Below are 18,720 nucleotides of genomic sequence, written 5' to 3'. Positions count from 1 at the left end.
AGAGCCACAAACTACTGATTGTATTTCTGTAACAAAACACCTGAGAACCTCCATTTCACAATTTACACTTCAAGAAAATATTCATATTTCTGCCTGAACGTTGAAGTCACTGTAAAGATTTACAACTATTCAAAATCTGAAAGAATGTGCTTCAAATGTGTAATTCATTTTCTCACATTAGTCCCCAAAATACTGTGTTGGTTTGACTTCTCCTAAAATCAGCTGTTATGACAGCTTCTTTGAAGTGGGGTTGTATGTATACTCCCGTGTTCTGGGAAGTAGAATTACTGCTTTTGTGAATGGAGTCTGGTGGCTTTGAAGAGAGCGATATAACAGCTTCAGTTCCCCGTCAGAAAGGGCTGTCTGATGGAGAGGTAAAGCAGCTGTGGACGGGAGCAGCAGAAAAACTTATTTTAGCCACTTTATATAAAATATATACATTCGTTTAGTTGTACACTATATTTAATATATTTTCTCTGCTTTACCTCGACATCAGACAGCCCTTTCTGACGGGAACTGAAGCCATTATATCGCTCTCTTCAAAGCCACCAGACTCCATTCACAAAACCAGTCATTTTCCCTCTCAGAACACAGTAGTAGCTGGTCTACTGCTGCATCCATCAGTTAGTTAGTTTGTGTTATTGTGTGACTTTCTGATCTGAACTAACGTGGCGTCCACAGCAGTACATCACTTAGCTTCCTGCTGGTACTCCTGTCTGCTTCTCCTGACTGGGAGCACGCTGACCACCATCTAAGTTACTGTATTAATACACTGACTATAAGGATGTATAGATACTGTACATGTAGCAGTGTCATCATGTAGAAACCTACGTCAGGTCACATGGGAGAACGTTTTTAGAAGGTCTTGAAGGGAAAACAGCATTTTGATGCTAAAACTTACGTACATAGAGTTCAGATTTGAATACATAAGGAACACCACTGGTAAGATACAGGATGATATAAAACAAAGTGATGCCATGCCAATGTCATGATTTAGTTGATTGTGTGTTTGTATATTAAATTTCTACTAAATGTATTTACTAAGTGAAGTTTAACACACTGTTGGTGACACAAAGAGAATGAATTAGTGCATTCTTCCTCTTCGTATCTGTGACAGCTGTCAGTCACCCAGAACAGCTGTAATCTAAGAGGACTAATACAAACTTTAAACCACATTATTGACAGTAGCAGTAGTTTGTGTATTTAGAAACTGAAATGTCTTTGTCATCAGAGAGTTTATCAAGGATTCATGTGATGTGAATAAAATCATCTTGGTGTTTGCAGAGTTCAGTCCAGACAGAGAGCAGAGTCTCCAGTACCCAGCTGTCTGTCTATGAAGAGTGACTCGTCATTCATATTGATTCCTCCAAACTTCAGTAATGAACCTGGACCCTCAGACACAAAGTAAGAGACTGTTTGTACTGTAAGCTGACCTGATGGATGATGATGCATTGAGGATGAAGACTAAATGTTCTGCTAACAGATTTATATTCCTGATGCAGAACTATTAGTGCAGATACTGTTTCAAACTAAGATGGATCTTAGTCTGGGTTTTAGAGCCACAAACTACTGATTGTATTTCTGTAACAAAACACCTGAGAACCTCCATTTCACAATTTACACTTCAAGAAAATATTCATATTTCTGCCTGAACGTTGAAGTCGCTGTAATGATTTACAACTATTCAAAATGTGAAAGAATGTGTTTCAAATGTGTAATTCATTTTCTCACATTAGTCCTCAAAATACTGTGTTGGTTTGACTTCTCCTAAAATCAGCTGTTATGACAGCTTCTTTGAAGTGGGGTTGTACTATACTCCCGTGGCCTGGGAAGTTAAATTACTGCTTTTGTGAATGGAGTCTGGTGGCTTTGAAGAGAGCGATATAACCGCTTCAGTTCCCGTCAGAAAGGGCTGTCTGATGGACAGGTAAAGCAGCTGTGGACAGGAGCAGCCGAAAAACGTATTTTAGCCATCTAAAAGAAACAAACAAATATTCATTTAGGTGTACACTATATTTACAATATTTTCTCTGCTTTACCTCTCCATCAGACAGCCCTTTCTGACGGGAACTGAAGCCATTATATCGCTCTCTTCAGAGCCACCAGACTCCATTAACAAAAGCAGTAATTTTCCCTCTCAGAACACGGGAGTTGCTGCTCTACTGCTGCATCCATCGGTTAGTTAGTTTGTGTTATTGTGTGACTTTCTGATCCAAACTAACGCGTGTTGAATGTTTGAGTTTGTTCTTTAACTAACTACTGATGTAGAATATGGTGAAGGGAATTTAAGCTCACTTACTAAAGATTCAGAGCTTGCAGTTGAAAGTTTTGGATCATTAGTAAGTGGACCTTTGACCTTAGATTTTCTCCACCATATGTTGTTCCTTAAGGTCAAGAACAAACATCCCTGGGCAGTAGTGATGTTAAAGTTATCTGCTCATACAAAAAGGGGCAGTAATGTAAATTTGGACCACTTCTCTTTTTAGAATATTTGAATTACATTCATGCCTTCATTTGATAGTTGACTGTAGAAAGTGACAGAAAACAGAACGAAATAAAAATAAATGTAAACCATCTGGATTTGAACCAGAGACACCACTGTTACATACTGTGTGTCTTAGACTGCTGGTCTACCACACTATTTAGACCACTTCTAACCTCAGTTCAAACCTAACTAACTCAAGCTAAGCTGCCCAAAGTGACCGTGAGACTGTTAAGGACATGATCAGCTCTCTTTAATGGAGGACTTTCACTGTGAAGTAGCTGTAGAAAGTGTTGAACCTACAAAATAAAAAACAGGAAACAAACTACAACCAAAACCCAAGACCATGACAGTCCCCCCCTTTCTCAAGGGACGGATCCCAGACGTCCCTAAAACAGAGTCTATGAACTCCATCAGGGTGGGTGGAGGGAGTCTGGAGGAGGGATTAAGGGGCTAGCGGCCGGGCGCTGAACAGGGACGGGGCAGGAAAACTCAGGCATACGACCCAGGGACAGGACAGACAGGAGAAACTGATCAGGAGGACGACCCCTCTGGAGGACGACCCCTCTGAAACCCAACGTGCAACAACAGCTCTCAGTGTGCTGACTTGACTATGACATGTGATTATCATAAAGTGGGCATGTCTGTAAAGGGCAGACTCGTGGGTACCCATAGAACCCATTTCCATTCACATATCTGGAGGTCAGAGCGTTCTTCCAGACAAGCTAGCATGACATGGTTGGTAACGATGGATCTTTAGGTTTTCTATAGTTTCACATGTTACCAGTATCTTTACTCTAGCTTTAAAACTGAGCCGCTACAACCTCTGAAAGACAGAATATCGTCCGTCGGATTGTAAAGAGGTTAATAAGACAGCCAGATAGTAAAATTCAGCTCATTAGTGTTTATGAAAGCAGGAGAGTTGAAATAAAAGGATCACTGTCATCACAGACTGAATGCTGAATTCAAACAGAAAAGTAACAACACTTCAACTGTTCCCTGTGACCATCTGAGCTTTGAGACAGTGTCGGCCAATCAACAAAGCTTTTTAGTTATAAAGACATGTCTTCACAGGAAGAGGAAGAGGAGTGATGTCTCTGTGGAGGAGCAGCTGTCCTGCTGTGCTGTGTACTTGGACCAGTCTGCTTTATCAGGAGACTCCTCCTGTCCCCAGTGTGGACAAAGATCCAGAACCAGAGCTGGACTGCAGCCAGCCGGTCAGACCAGCACTGTACAAAGTAAGACTCTACATCTGTCTGCTGACGTCTCCATGTCTGAAACACTACTTGTTCTTTTAATACATAAAAAGCCATAAAAGTCTCACCAGGTCCTGCGAGGACACTAGGGGACGCTCTGCTCCACTCAACTGGCCGTTCAAGCCAAAGACATACTGTATATACATACACCAACGTTGGCGTACGATCCAGAGGTCAATGAGGAAACTCCGACACTCAGACGACCAATCGTGTAACTTCATCACTCAGTGACAGACTTTTAGGGTTGTAGGGCTGGCCGTCTGCGGTCCAGCCAAAAAGACGGAGAAAACAAGAGAGACATAAATAAATAACCCTCAAATACTCAACATGATTTACTGTGGAGACGGACGCTCTTAGTTTCACTTTCCTCCTCTGCATTTCATTCATTACATCCAACGTGCAGTAAATGTCGTCACAGTGAGATTAAACCTAATGTTTATTTTTTTCCAGCGTGTTTTTTAGATGAAACGGACGACACACTGAACGGCAGACTGCAGAGTGTGTTTACTACTGCGACCACCAACAGCCCTCGTCACATGTCATGTTGCTTTTTCATACATCAGAGGACTAATTTGCTGAATCTTCACAGGTCTTTAGACCGTAGTGGAAACAGACAACAGTGGACTGAAGGAACCTTTTAGTTCCTTAAAAGTAGTAGGACTAAAAAGTCCCAGGGACTTTTGGTGGAAACCCGGCTTTTGTTATTGGTGCTGTTCAATAAAAACATGTCCATACAACGAGATATGAACATCTTCTGCATTATTTGATGAGTGGATCAGTTTTAAATATTACAGTGAGGAAGGAACAGCCACAGTGAGCTGTTTAGATGAAGAGCTGCAGACGGACAGCTGAGGCTCCGCCTCCTCTGCTGTCAATCAAACATGTACACCGACTGAGAGAAAAAGGAGCATTTCTGATGCTTCCACTAAAACTAGACTGTTTAACCTTTTACCGCTTTTTTATTTACTTTATATTGATCACTTCAATATTGGCAATGAAAATAATAATCACATCTTCTTTATTTTTAACTTTTGTCCTTCTCTTTCAGCAGATAGAGGTCTGCAGGAGGTTGTAGATGAACATAAGATCAGTCTGAGGAGGAGATGTGAATGTGTGACTGAAGGAACTGATGAAACAGGAAGTGTAACCCTCCTCAACAGGATCTACACTGAGCTCTACATCACAGAGGGACAGAGTGAAGAGGTTAATACCCAACATGAGGTGAGGCAGCTTGAGACAGCTTCCAAGAAGAAGACCCTCCATGACGCTCCAATCAAGTGCCACGACATCTTTAAAGCCTTACCTGACCAACGGGGACACATCAGAGTCGTTCTGACGAACGGCGTCGCTGGCGTTGGAAAAACCTTCTCAGTGCAGAAGTTCACTCTGGACTGGGCAGAGGGCTTGGAAAACCAAGATGTCAGTCTGGTGGTTCTGCTCTCGTTCAGGGAGCTGAACTTGATCAGAGATGAGCAGTACAGTCTTCTCATGCTGATCCATGTTTTCCATCCAACATTACAGAAGGTCACAGCAGAGAAGCTCGCTGTCTGTAAAGTTCTGTTCATCTTTGACGGCCTGGATGAAAGCAGACTTTCACTGGATTTCAAGAACAAGAAGGTTGTGTCTGATGTCACCCAGAAGTCATCAGTCAACGTGCTGTTGACAAACCTCATCCAGGGGAATCTGCTTCCCTCAGCTCTCGTCTGGATAACTTCCCGACCTGCAGCGGCCAATCAGATCCCTCCTGCATGTGTTGACAGGGTAACAGAAGTACGAGGCTTCACTGACGCCCAGAAGGAGGAGTACTTCAGGAGGAGAGTCAGTGATGAAAAGCAGTCCAGCAGAATCATCTCACACATCAAGACATCCAGGAGCCTCCACATCATGTGTCTAATCCCAGTCTTCTGCTGGATCACTGCTACAGTTCTGGACCACATGTTGACTACAGACCAGAGAGGAGAGCTGCCCAAGACCCTGACTGACATGTACTCCCACTTCCTGTTGGTTCAGACAAAGAGGAAGAAGCAGAAGTATGGTGAGGAACATGAGACGAGTCCACAGGAGCTGACGGAGGCTGACGGGGAAGTTCTTCTGAAGCTGGGGAGGCTGGCGTTTGAACATCTGGAGAAAGGAAACATCATGTTCTACCAAGAAGACCTGGAGCGTTGTGGTCTTGATGTCACAGAGGCCTCGGTGTACTCAGGAGTTTGTACAAGGATCTTCAAAAGAGAGTGTGTGATCTTCCAGAAAACAGTCTACTGCTTTGTTCACCTGAGCATTCAGGAGTTTCTGGCTGCAGTCTACATGTTCCACTGTTACACAAACAGCAACACAGAGGTACTGAAGGACTTCCTGGGAGAAGAATATGTTCATTCAACCCTGGATGTCTTCCTGAAGAGAGCCAGGGAGAAATCCCTTGAAAGTAAAAATGGCCACCTGGACCTGTTTGTTCGCTTCCTTCATGGCCTCTCTCTGGAGTCCAACCAGAGACTCTTAGGAGGTCTGCTGGGTCAGACAGACAACAGTCCAGAAATCATCCAGAGAGCCATCAACAACCTGAAGAGGATGAACATGTATGATACCTCTCCTGACAGAAGCATCAACATCTTCCACTGTCTGACGGAGATGAACGACCACTCGGTACATCAGGACATCCAAGAGTTCCTGAAGTCAGAGAACAGATCAGACAAGGAACTCTCTGATATCCACTGCTCAGCTCTGGCCTACATGCTGCAGATGTCAGAGGAGGTTCTGGATGAGTTGGACCTGAAGAAGTACAACACATCAGACCAGGGACGACTGAGACTGATTCCAGCTGTGAGGAACTGCAGAAAAGCTCTGTAAGTCCAGATGTGATTAACTTTATAGATCAGTGTAGATTACTAGTTTAGTTCTTCAAATATACACACTATAAATTATTCTTAAAATATAACATTCTTATAAATGTTCCACGTGTTTATTACATAAATATGTATTTGTATTTTGTCACAGATGTTCTTGAGCTGTTTCAAATGTTGAGTTCAAAATGTTTCAGTAGTTTGTGTTTCTAGCTGTCAAGTTAATGAACACTTATTCTATTTATTTCTAATAATTGTTACATTTGACAGTTTTTTCTTATTTATCTTTTGGGGTGATGGAGACGACATGTGAACCTGGTAAAACAAATGAAAAAAACAAAAGATCAGCTGTCTGGTGGAGTGCTGGGTCTAACCGGTGTAACGGCAGCAACAGAACGTTTGCTGATCCGGCGGGGAGTCGGGGCGGTCCTGGGATCAGAGTCCTGGTGCTGGGGTTTGCTTTCAATAGGCCTTGCACCACATTACACCTTACCTCGTGTGTTTTTGGGCTCATCTCTTTCGTTGGCTTCAAATCCAAACTGTTGCCATGTTGCTGTAGTTTTAGTTTTCTTTGAGACCAGCTCTGCCATGTCTCGTCTCGTCACCCCAAAAAACACATGAACTTCCTAGTAAACAAACCTCTTCTTGTTTATACACCAACATTATATCATAATATTACGTTAATCACGTTGTCATATTGCTTATTAGTAATGCAATACAGGCTGGATTTAGCACTGTGACTCTGTCGGCACAGGTTGTTGAAGTCGGCTACTTTTTAATTTGCCAGAACGTGTCGTTAGCATAAAATCAAACCGGTTTAAGCTCGTACACCAGACCGGACCGGACCGGCAAAACCGACCCAACTCTAGCATTAGCCACCGTAAACTACTGGTCATACGAGACAAAGATAGTCGTTGTAAAACCCCTGAGTGTGTTGAATCGAGCAATGGTGCATTTTATTGCTAATGAATTCAAGTTGTGTTCCATCATCTTGTTTTGAAGTCTTTCCTTTTATTCTGTTACTCACAGAAAGAAACTCTGGTGTTTCTCTCTCTTGTTGCTGTAGAGAAGAGTAGTAACAGGAAATACACAGCTTCCACCAATAACAGCAGTCTGATGAATATATAACAGCAGAATGGTAGAATTCAGACTTTTTAAGAGATCTCATACAAACCAAACATCAATGTTATGTTTTTAATGCTGATACACTGATATCATCTTTCTGATGTCATTATGTTGTAAATAATGCAACCTCATTGGTTCATTCATTGTGTTTGTGAGCTGAATACATTTGATGCTCAGAAAAGAGTGTTAATGACAAAACGCCATGCAGTCATCAAAATATCTAGTTATATGAATGTTTAATTATGTACAGGTCTAATATTATCACGCGATTTGTTTAATTTTCCCATTTATGGACGTGAACCTGAAAGCAGCATGTAGCTAGCAAAGAGAGGTCATCTTTATCAACTGTATTATTATTACTTATTCACTGAGTTTTAAAAATGCTTTTCTAATCAAGAAGGCCTCATGCTAACTTTGTGGAGACAGACCTGGGATCAGATCACACTGACAGACTGGACATTAGGGAAGCCTCAATGTAACTACATGTTCTCTCTCTTCATCTGCAAGATTAAAGAAAAACAAAGATTAAAAATCTGCAGGTTTGAGAGAGAGTGATGAGAATTATTGTTTCATGTCAAACAGTGAGATAAGATTAGCTGAACCACTGATGTGAGGAGTAAATGTTGATTAAAGAAGTATATATCAAACTGTTTAGTCATCAAATGCATGAAGTAAATATAAACTGTCCTCTTTCATAATAACATATTTTGTAATTTTTGTGTCATCACAGTCTTTCTGGCTGTGAACTCTCAGCTACTCACTGTGAAGTTGTGGCCTCAGCTCTGAAGTCCAACCCCTCCCATCTGAGAGAGCTGGACCTAAGCCTCAACAAGCTGAAGGATTCAGGAGTGAAACTGCTTTTCGCTGGACTGAAGAGTCCAAACTGTAGACTGGAGACTCTGAGGTCAGTTCACTGACTGTAGTTTGTGTAGTTTGTACACACACTCTCTACACACTGGCTCTGCTCCAGATGGCTCTAGAGAGGGACATTCACGTTGTCACGTTGGCCATCGTAGCTCTCCAACACGCTTGGCACACAGGAGAGGCTTCAGTTGGTTGTAATCTCCTCACCTCACCACTAGATACCTCCAGATCCTACACACTGGACCTTTAACACAGACCTTATTTCAGGCATCTAACTAAAAACCCATTGACTTCCAGACGAGGGAACAGGAAGTGCTAAAATGCTAATTCATTTCTGGGTTTTAGGACTCAAACAACACAAAACAATGACAGATATTGTCCAGAAACCCTCAAAGGTACTGCATTTAGCATAAAACAATATGCTCCAATCATAACATGGCAAACTGAAGCCCAATAGGCAACAACAGCTGTCAGTGTGTCAGTGTGCTGACTTGACTATGACTTGCCCCAAACTGCATGTGATTATCATAAAGTGGGCATGTCTGTAAAGGGGAGACTTGTGGGTACCCATAGAACCCATTTACATTCATATATCTGGAGGTCAGAGGTCAAGAGACCCCTTTGAAGATGCCCATGACAGTTTTTCCTTGCCAAACTTTAGAGTAAGTTTGGAGCGTTATTTAACCTCCTTCCCGACGAGCTAGTTTGACATGGTTGGTACCGATGGATTCATCAGGTTTTCCAGTTTCCTATGATACCAGTATCTTCACTCTAGCTTTAAAACTGAGCCGCTATAACCTCCGGAAGATCGATTGCATTAATGCGTTAAAGAAAATAGTGGCGTTAAAACGATTAACTTTGACAACCCTAGATATTAGGATATCCAAAATTTAAGACGATATCTAGTCTCATATCACGATATGGATATAATATGGATATATTGCCCAGCCTTAGTATGTATCCAGTCAGTATGTTGTGTTTGACAGTTTCCTTGTTGAGCTGCAGGAGGAATAGTAACTCAAAGAGGGAATTTGGTACTAAACAGTCTGTAACTTTGATTTGTCGACTCAGACTGCTGAATCTTCATATTAGTTTCAGTTGAACTTGTGAAGTAATTTCTTACAGTGTAGTTGTGTTATGAAGGGACCACTTCACAGGAGGAATGATTACTGCCACCAATAACTATTTTAATGTACATATGACATGTGGCTGTTGTTTACAGACACACTTGAACAAATGTGGACCTTTCCTGTAAATGACATAAACCTGCTAGGCTAGCAGATACAGTGAGAAGAAGGCCATGTAATAAATGAAGTAATGAAGTCCAACAAGTCTGATTTAATATTGATCCTCTAATTCCAGACTTGACGGAGATCAGCAGCATGTTATTGACGTGTGTTGACATGAAAAGGTGTATGAATGTTGTGGTGACATTTGGATGATGTCTGTAGAAGGCTGACATTATGATGATCCACAATAACACAATGACAAAGTCACTCTACTCATTTTAGGGAAAAGATCATTGATTAGGACATAGTGATGTTGAGCTACACATTTAAAACCTGAACACATCTGACTGGATTATAAAGTGATTTTTGTCTTCATCATTTATTCTTTATTCAGATTGATGAGCTGCAGTTTGTCAGAGATCAGCTGTGCTTCTCTGGTCTCAGCTCTGAAGTCCAACCCCTCCCATCTGAGAGAGCTGGATCTGAGTAACATCTACCTGCAGGATTCAGGAGTGAAGGTCCTGTGTGGTTTTCTGGAGAGTCCACACTGTAGACTGAAGACTCTGAGGTCAGTTCACTGACTCTCTGTTACTATTAGAGATCTTATATGTTAAATTAACAATTGAACCTGATTTATGTACAAACATAACTTACATCCATAAAGTTGTTAATGTCCTTTTCTTCATATTTTCATGTTTCTTGAATTAAATTTAGTATGAAGTCACAAAAGACTTGTGTTTCTTAAATAAAGTGTAGAAAATGTCCACTGTTAGTTGTTAAAGTAAATGAATGTTTATCATTGTTGGTAAATGGTCACATCTGGATACAGAAGATCCTCTGAACTAATATTCAGGGTTCCTACGCAGTATGGAGAAGTATGGAATTTGATTTTAGTCATTTCCAGGTCTGGATGAGTATGGAAAAAAGAAAAGAGAGAATGAAAAAACATGTCTGTTTCCAGACTGTTGCCCCTATTCTGCTTTCTAAGATATCAAATTCAGAATTTCTAAAAATAAATAGATCATACAAGCAGAGTGTTTTCATGGTGTTTGGAGTAGCCAGTGCAGCCACAATGTTTACTACTGTGTGAGAGAGCGCGGGCCAGAGAGAGCTTGATGTCGTTGAAAGCAGCAGAGGAAGTAGGCTCTGACTGAACGCACACTCCTACAGAGCTGCCTCTACGCCTGTAGTCTTGTAACAGCGTCCTCTGAACCCCGAGTCACAAAGTCAAATGTGGTCTGAAAAATCTACAGAGAAGTCTGGAAAAGTCTGGAATGTAAAATGTAAAATCTGTACGAACCCTGAATATTTGTTCTGAATTGATCAAGTTTACTTCATGAAGTAGAAATATTTCTCTGGTTTCTGATTGTTTCAACATGTTCCACAAATAATGTCTGATCATTGATATTGATCCTTCAGCACACACACATAGATGAACACAGAGATCAGCAGCATGTTATTGATGTGTGTTGACATGAAAAGGTGTATGAATGTTGTGGTGACATTTGGAAGATGTCTGTAGAAGGCTGACATTATGATGATCCACAATAACACAATGACAAAGTCACTCTACTCATTTTAGGGAAAAGATCATTGATTAGGACATAGTGATGTTGAGCTACACATTTAAAACCTGAACACATCTGATTGGATTATAAAGTGATTTTTATCTTCATCATTTATTCTTTATTCAGATTGAGGAACTGCAGTTTGTCAGAGATCAGCTGTGCTTCTCTGGCCTCAGCTCTGAAGTCCAACCCCTCCCATCTGAGAGAGCTGGATCTGAGCTTCAACAAAAACCTGCAGGATTCAGCAGTGAAGGTCCTGTGTGGTTTTCTGGAGAGTCCACACTGTAGACTGGAGACTCTGAGGTCAGTTCACTGACTCTCTGTTACTATTAGAGATCTTATATGTTTAATTAACAATTGAACCTGATTTATGTACAAACATAACTTACATCCATAAAGTTGTTAATGTCCTTTTCTTCATATTTTCATGTTTCTTGAACTAAATTTAGTCTGCAGTCACAAAAGACTTGTGTTTCTTAAAGAAAGTGTAGAAAATGTCCACTGTTAGTTGTTAAAGTAAATTAATGTTTATCATTGTTGGTAAATGGTCACATCTGGATACAGAAGATCCTCTCAACTAATATTCAGGGTTCCTACGCAGTATGGAGAAGTATGGAATTTGATTTTAGTAATTTCCAGGTCTGGATGAGTATGGAAAAAAGAAAAGAGAGAATGGAAAAACATGTCTGTTTCCAGACTGTTGCCCCTATTCTGCTTTCTAAGATATCAAATTCAGAATTTCTAAAATAAATAGATCATACAAGCAGAGTGTTTTTCATGGTGTTTAGAGCAGCCGGTGCAGCCACAATGTTTACTACTGTGTGAGAGAGCGCGGGCCAGAGAGAGCTTGATGTCGTTGAAAGCAGCACAGGAAGTAGGCTCTGACTGAACGCACACTCCTACAGAGCTGCCTCTACGCCTGAACGTCACAGCCAGGGCCGGCGCCTCCATAGAGGCCGACTAGGTAACCGCCTAGGGCGGCACTTTGGCAGCCAAATATGGGCCAACTATTCATCATGAGCAACATAACAATAATAATATAATAATAAAAAGTAACCGGTAACTGCAGGCAGATGGCACAGAGCAGAACGCTGCCTGTCAGACTGGGACAATCTAATACTTTACACATTGAGGGGGGGGACGAGCGGCCCCTCCTAATTTGGACTGATCCTCGTTCTGGCTGAAATCTGATTGGCTCAGTCATTTACATCATGAACGTGATGAACTGTGACCAGTGTTCCAGCTGGCCGGTCTTGTTTTGATTCAGTGATGACGTGCTGATACAAACTGAGGAGGTGTCATCCACGATGAAGAGTCTTGAAGGTCTTCATCATCATCGTCACATTCTCTTTATACCACTGAAACTCTATTAGTGGTAAAATTACTAACCTACAATGTTTCGTCTCGCGCCCTCCGGCCGCTCACATAAGACACCTCTCCGTCTCAAAGTCCTGGGATGGGTTTGTGTCCCAGTCTGTCCCTGGTGCTAATAGAGGGGCGGCATCATTGTGATTCACCTAGAGCAGGATGTTTGACAGCAGAACGTCGTCCAGCTTTCTCTGTAGGACTGTAGACTGAACGGCCACGATGAGTAAAGTGTTCTGAGGGCTGGCTTGATGATCCCAAACACAAAGCCTGGTTGGTTAACAATTCCAAATGGAAAAGAGAGCTGGATGCAAACTTTGAGGAAAATGGTTTGACATCTCAACCATGGTGAGGGGGGGGGGGGGGGCTGTAGTCTTGTAACAGCGTCCTCTGAACCCCGAGTCACAAAGTCAAATATGGTCTGAAAAATCTACAGAGAAGTCTGGAAAAGTCTGGAATGTAAAATGTAAAATGTGTAGGAACCCTGAATATTTGTTCTGAATTGATCAAGTTTACTTCATGAAGTAGAAATATTTCTCTGGTTTCTGATTGGTTCAACATGTTCCACAAATAATGTCTGATCATCGATATTGATCCTTCAGCACACACACATAGATGAACACCGAGATCAGCAGCATGTTATTGATGTGTGTTGACATGAACAGGTGTATGAATGTTGTGGTGACATTTGGATGATGTCTGTAGAAGGCTGACATTATGATGATCCACAATAACACAATGACAAAGTCACTCTACTCATTTTAGGGAAAAGATCATTGATTAGGACATAGTGATGTTGAGCTACACATTTAAAACCTGAACACATCTGATTGGATTATAAAGTGATTTTTATCTCCATTTATTCTTTATTCAGATTGTGGGACTGCAGTTTGTCAGAGATCAGCTGTGCTTCTCTGGCCTCAGCTCTGAAGTCCAACCCCTCCCATCTGAGAGAGCTGGATCTGAGAGACAACAAGCTGCAGGATTCAGGAGTGAAGGTCCTGTGTGGTTTTCTGGAGAGTCCACACTGTAGACTGGAGACTCTGAGGTCAGTTCACTGACTCTCTGTTACTATTAGAGATCTTATATGTTGAATTAACAATTGAACCTGATTTATGTACAAACATAACTTACATCCATAAAGTTGTTAATGTTCTTTTCTTCATATTTTCATGTTTCTTGAACTAAATTTAGTCTGCAGTCACAAAAGACTTGTGTTTCTTAAAGAAAGTGTAGAAAATGTCCACTGTTAGTTGTTAAAGTAAATGAATGTTTATCATTGTTGGTAAATGGTCACATCTGGATACAGAAGATCCTCTCAACTAATATTCAGGGTTCCTACGCAGTATGGAGAAGTATGGAATTTGATTTTAGTAATTTCCAGGTCTGGATGAGTATGGAAAAAAGAAAAGAGAGAATGGAAAAACATGTCTATTTCCAGACTGTTGCCCCTATTCTGCTTTCTAAGATATCAAATTCAGAATTTCTAAAAATGAATAGATCATACAAGCAGAGTGTTTTTCATGGTGTTTAGAGCAGCCGGTGCAGCCACAATGTTTACTACTGTGTGAGAGAGCGCGGGCCAGAGAGAGCTTGATGTCGTTGAAAGCAGCACAGGAAGTAGGCTCTGACTGAACGCACACTCCTACAGAGCTGCCTCTACGCCTGAACGTCACAGCCAGGGCCGGCGCCTCCATAGAGGCCGACTAGGCAACCGCCTAGGGCGGCACTTTGGCAGCCAAATATGGGCCAACTATTCATCATGAGCAACATAACAATAATAATATAATAATAAAAAGTAACCGGTAACTGCAGGCAGATGGCACAGAGCAGAACGCTGCCTGTCAGACTGGGACAATCTAATACTTTACATATTGAGGGGGGGGATGAGCGGCCCCTCCTAATTTGGACTGATCCTCGTTCTGGCTGAAATCTGATTGGCTCAGTCATTTACATCATGAACGTGATGAACTGTGACCAGTGTTCCAGCTGGCCGGTCTTGTTTTGATTCAGTGATGACGTGCTGATACAAACTGAGGAGGTGTCATCCACGATGAAGAGTCTTGAAGGTCTTCATCATCATCGTCACATTATCTTTATACCACTGAAACTCTATTAGTGGTAAAATTACTAACCTACAATGTTTCGTCTCGCGCCCTCCGGCCGCTCACATAAGACACCTCTCCGTCTCAAAGTCCTGGGATGGGTTTGTGTCCCAGTCTGTCCCTGGTGCTAATAGAGGGACGGCATCATTGTGATTCACCTAGAGCAGGATGTTTGACAGCAGAACGTCGTCCAGCTTTCTCTGTAGGACTGTAGACTGAACGGCCACGATGAGTAAAGTGTTCTGAGGGCTGGCTTGATGATCCCAAACACAAAGCCTGGTTGGTTAACAATTCCAAATGGAAAAGAGAGCTGGATGCAAACTTTGAGGAAAATGGTTTGACATCTCAACCATGGTGGGGAGGGGGGGCTGTAGTCTTGTAACAGCGTCCTCTGAACCCCGAGTCACAAAGTCAAATATGGTCTGAAAAATCTACAGAGAAGTCTGGAAAAGTCTGGAATGTAAAATGTAAAATGTGTAGGAACCCTGAATATTTGTTCTGAATTGATCAAGTTTACTTCATGAAGTAGAAATATTTCTCTGGTTTCTGATTGTTTCAACATGTTCCACAAATAATGTCTGATCATTGATATTGATCCTTCAGCACACACACATAAATGAACACAGAGATCAGCAGCATGTTATTGATGTGTGTTGACATGAACAGGTGTATGAATGTTGTGGTGACATTTGGATGATGTCTGTAGAAGGCTGACATTATGATGATCCACAATAACACAATGACAAAGTCACTCTACTCATTTTAGGGTAAAGCTCATTGATTAGGACATAGTGATGTTGAGCTACACATTTAAAACCTGAACACATCTGATTGGATTATAAAGTGATTTTTATCTTCATCATTTATTCTTTATTCAGATTGTGGCGCTGCAGTTTGTCAGAGATCAGCTGTGCTTCTCTGATCTCAGCTCTGAAGTCCAACCCCTCCCATCTGAGAGAGCTAGATCTGAGATACAACAACCTGAAGGATTCAGATGTGAAGCAGCTGTCTGATCTTGTGAAGAGTCCACACTGTAGACTGGAGACTCTGAGGTCAGTAGAGGGTCGGAGTCGGTCCATGCTGGTTTCAGCAGTATTGTTGTGATGTGTTTCCTCCGTTAAGCTGTGAGAGGAGAACAGTGACACAGAGAGAGAGAACAGTCAACCAATCAGATCAGCCAGAAGCTTGTTGTGATCATGTGTTAGAGTTGATGTGAAGAAGATGTTGTTGTGTTCATGTCTCCTCCCTTTAAGGTACAATTTGAACAGATATAAAACATGTGATTAATTTGAGATTAATCACGATTAACTATGGACAATCATGCGATTAATCATGACTAAATATTTGAATGGATTGACAGCCCTAATATTTACATATTTGTCATGTAATATTTAAAAGTAGATGAAACATTGAAATGTGACTGAAACCAACCTAGCAGCAGTAAATCCATCATTAAAGTGAGCAGTGAAAAGCTCTCTGTTTCTGCAGTAATGATGCTCTCAGGACTCTCAGCAGTTTATTTCCACTGTGTGGATCATAAGATAATATTACACAGAGACAAAGAATTTGAACACATAATCCAGGCTAAAAGCAACACAGTTTAAACTGACACATGCAGAAAGGTCACAGACTGTGTGAATGTGTAAATGAACAGACTTGTAATATCACTGCCCCGTCTAGAGCACCAGAGATCTGACTAGAACTACTTTGTGTACTCTGCTGAGTTAATGTGATCACATGTATTGTTATGACCTGTATGACAATAATGTAGCCTTCTTCTCTCAGCTGCAAACCCAGCGGTGTGAAACGGACATAAATGACATTTATATAACCACAATAACACAAAATCAGTACATGATCTCTTATCATATATTCATATATGATATTCATATAGTCACTCATCTGAATCAGCTTCTTGAGCCGTATGTTGCTGTGAGACACGTCAGAGTCGTGTTCCTACAGTCCCTCAGACTGAATGTGTTGCCTTGGTTAGTTTGCTACCAATACTTTTATGTATGCTGTGGGTGATTAGAAGAAGTGAAAGTAAGCCTGCTTACCGCTGTGAATTATGTTTATAGATTTATTATTTACCTTCTCCTAAGTCTGTTTCACACCGCCGGGGTTGGAGCTGAAAGAATAAGACTAAAGTATTGTGATTCCTCCAGGAGATGAATAAAGTATCTTCTATTCTATTCTATAAGAACACATCTAATCAACACATTGATTTAATGGAACACACGTGTAATTAGTTCTAGTCTGCTGACCGTAGACTGGTCCATGTCTGTGATTGGTCATGTGCTACAAACCCCGCCCCTTCTATGTGAACGTGCTCATAGCCAGACTGAGAAACCCTGGGTTGACTTACGGAGTTGATAACTGTCATAGGACCGCTTAGCGGGATCTTGGTTGAGGGGTTAGTTAAACCAAATAAGGAGAAGATACCCTGGGTGTGTTTGACTGGCTTCGTAGTACAGGCCTCTGGTCTGTGAGCTCTGAGCTCTGTGTGTTCACTCAAATACGTTAACATGAGAGCTGAAAGGAAGCTGGCTACGCTACACAGACTGAAGTCCCTTCTGCTCTTTATACTGGATGCTGACTGACAGCTGATGAAGAGAGTCTCTGTAAACACTGATTCATGACTTCTGTTGTCTTCTTCTTCTCTCATCAGATGTGAAGGATTTTGGTATTGATCTCTAACCACCATCATCCCTGTGTGTTCCTCTGGACCTGACAGAGTATCATCAGTGTATCTGGACTCTGTCCTTCTGCACAGTCTCTGCAGACACACTGAGACTCCTCCACTCCTTCTGCTCCACACTCAACCACCTCCTCCACCTGGACCTGGGTTTCACTTTGTCTTCATTCATTCATATATTCTGAACCCAAAGTGCCTCTGCAGATCAGTTCTGTTTATAACAACAGAACTGTAGATTAACACATTTAAATAGATGTTTCTGCTTTGCTTTCTGTTGCAGCTCCACCCTGTGGAACGATGGAGTTTTGCAGTTAATTTCCACATACTTTTAAATATATATATATACCATATACAATATATATACCAATGCCAGCCGTTTTTCATATTATAACAGATTTGCTTGTAACAAACAGAAAGAAGTAGATAAAACCTGAACCTGAGGCTTCAGTTTCTCAACTAACTACAAACAGATTATGTCTGGATTTTGGTGGAAAGTCAGCTCCTTAATATTGTCTTTTGTATGTGATGTTTGATGTAAAACAAAACCAAAAAAAATCCTGACTATCTGTGTTTTGGCTACAAAACAAATCATATTTGTTAGTTTATTACAGATGTACGTGTCACCCTGCTAGTTTTCACATTACATGGCTCAACACAGACACATGAAAGTCAACCTGTGGAGCTTTTACCCTCAGAAATCAATGTTGAAATTGCCTCCACAGGCTCCATTACAGTCCACCAGTCCCAGAAACAAAAGCCAAACACCAAAGTGTTTATAATTGCTAAGCAATATTGGACTCATTCCTTAAATTCTGCACATTCCAGTGAGCTACATGAGTGTCCTGCGTCATTTCTTTAATGTCATGCAAATAAAGAAACTAACACGAACCAATTCTTTTGTCCTCTGTTTACTTCAAAGAGCAGATTTTCATTATGAATGTTTTTGGCTTTTTGAATCTTATTTTTGGTCTAAAATTGTGACCTTTTGTTTCCCAGAGTCACAGGTCACATCTTAAAATGTCTTAAACCAGCAAATCTCAATTTGAGCTTGAACCAGAAACCAGGTTTCTTTTTGCAATTTTGAAACTTTTGATGTTGACTGATTAAATTCTTCTGTCTTGGAAATATTAAATGTTGACCAGCACAACTGCCTGGTGTTATAAAGGGACTGTTTGTAAGAATCAGAAATGCTTA

General features: G+C 41.2%; 1 protein-coding gene across 1 annotated transcript in view; it reads left to right on the top strand.

Moving 5' to 3' along the window:
• LOC141762577 (uncharacterized) overlaps positions 1-18,414 on the top strand; it is an 88,328-nt gene extending 69,914 nt beyond the window's left edge. The window contains exons 19-27 of the mRNA XM_074626483.1: positions 1,285-1,404; positions 3,563-3,720; positions 4,787-6,578; positions 8,431-8,604; positions 10,188-10,361; positions 11,488-11,664; positions 13,601-13,774; positions 15,710-15,883; positions 17,500-18,414. Of these exons, the coding sequence (XP_074482584.1) occupies positions 1,285-1,404; positions 3,563-3,720; positions 4,787-6,578; positions 8,431-8,604; positions 10,188-10,361; positions 11,488-11,664; positions 13,601-13,774; positions 15,710-15,883; positions 17,500-17,521 (2,965 nt within the window). The 3' untranslated portion in view covers positions 17,522-18,414. The remainder of the gene's footprint in view (positions 1-1,284; positions 1,405-3,562; positions 3,721-4,786; positions 6,579-8,430; positions 8,605-10,187; positions 10,362-11,487; positions 11,665-13,600; positions 13,775-15,709; positions 15,884-17,499) is intronic.
• Positions 18,415-18,720: the final 306 nt, after the last annotated feature.

This window comes from Sebastes fasciatus, chromosome 24 (genome assembly GCF_043250625.1).
Source record: "Sebastes fasciatus isolate fSebFas1 chromosome 24, fSebFas1.pri, whole genome shotgun sequence".
NCBI lineage: Eukaryota > Metazoa > Chordata > Actinopteri > Perciformes > Sebastidae > Sebastes > Sebastes fasciatus.
This window is presented reverse-complemented; position numbering and strand designations above follow the sequence as displayed.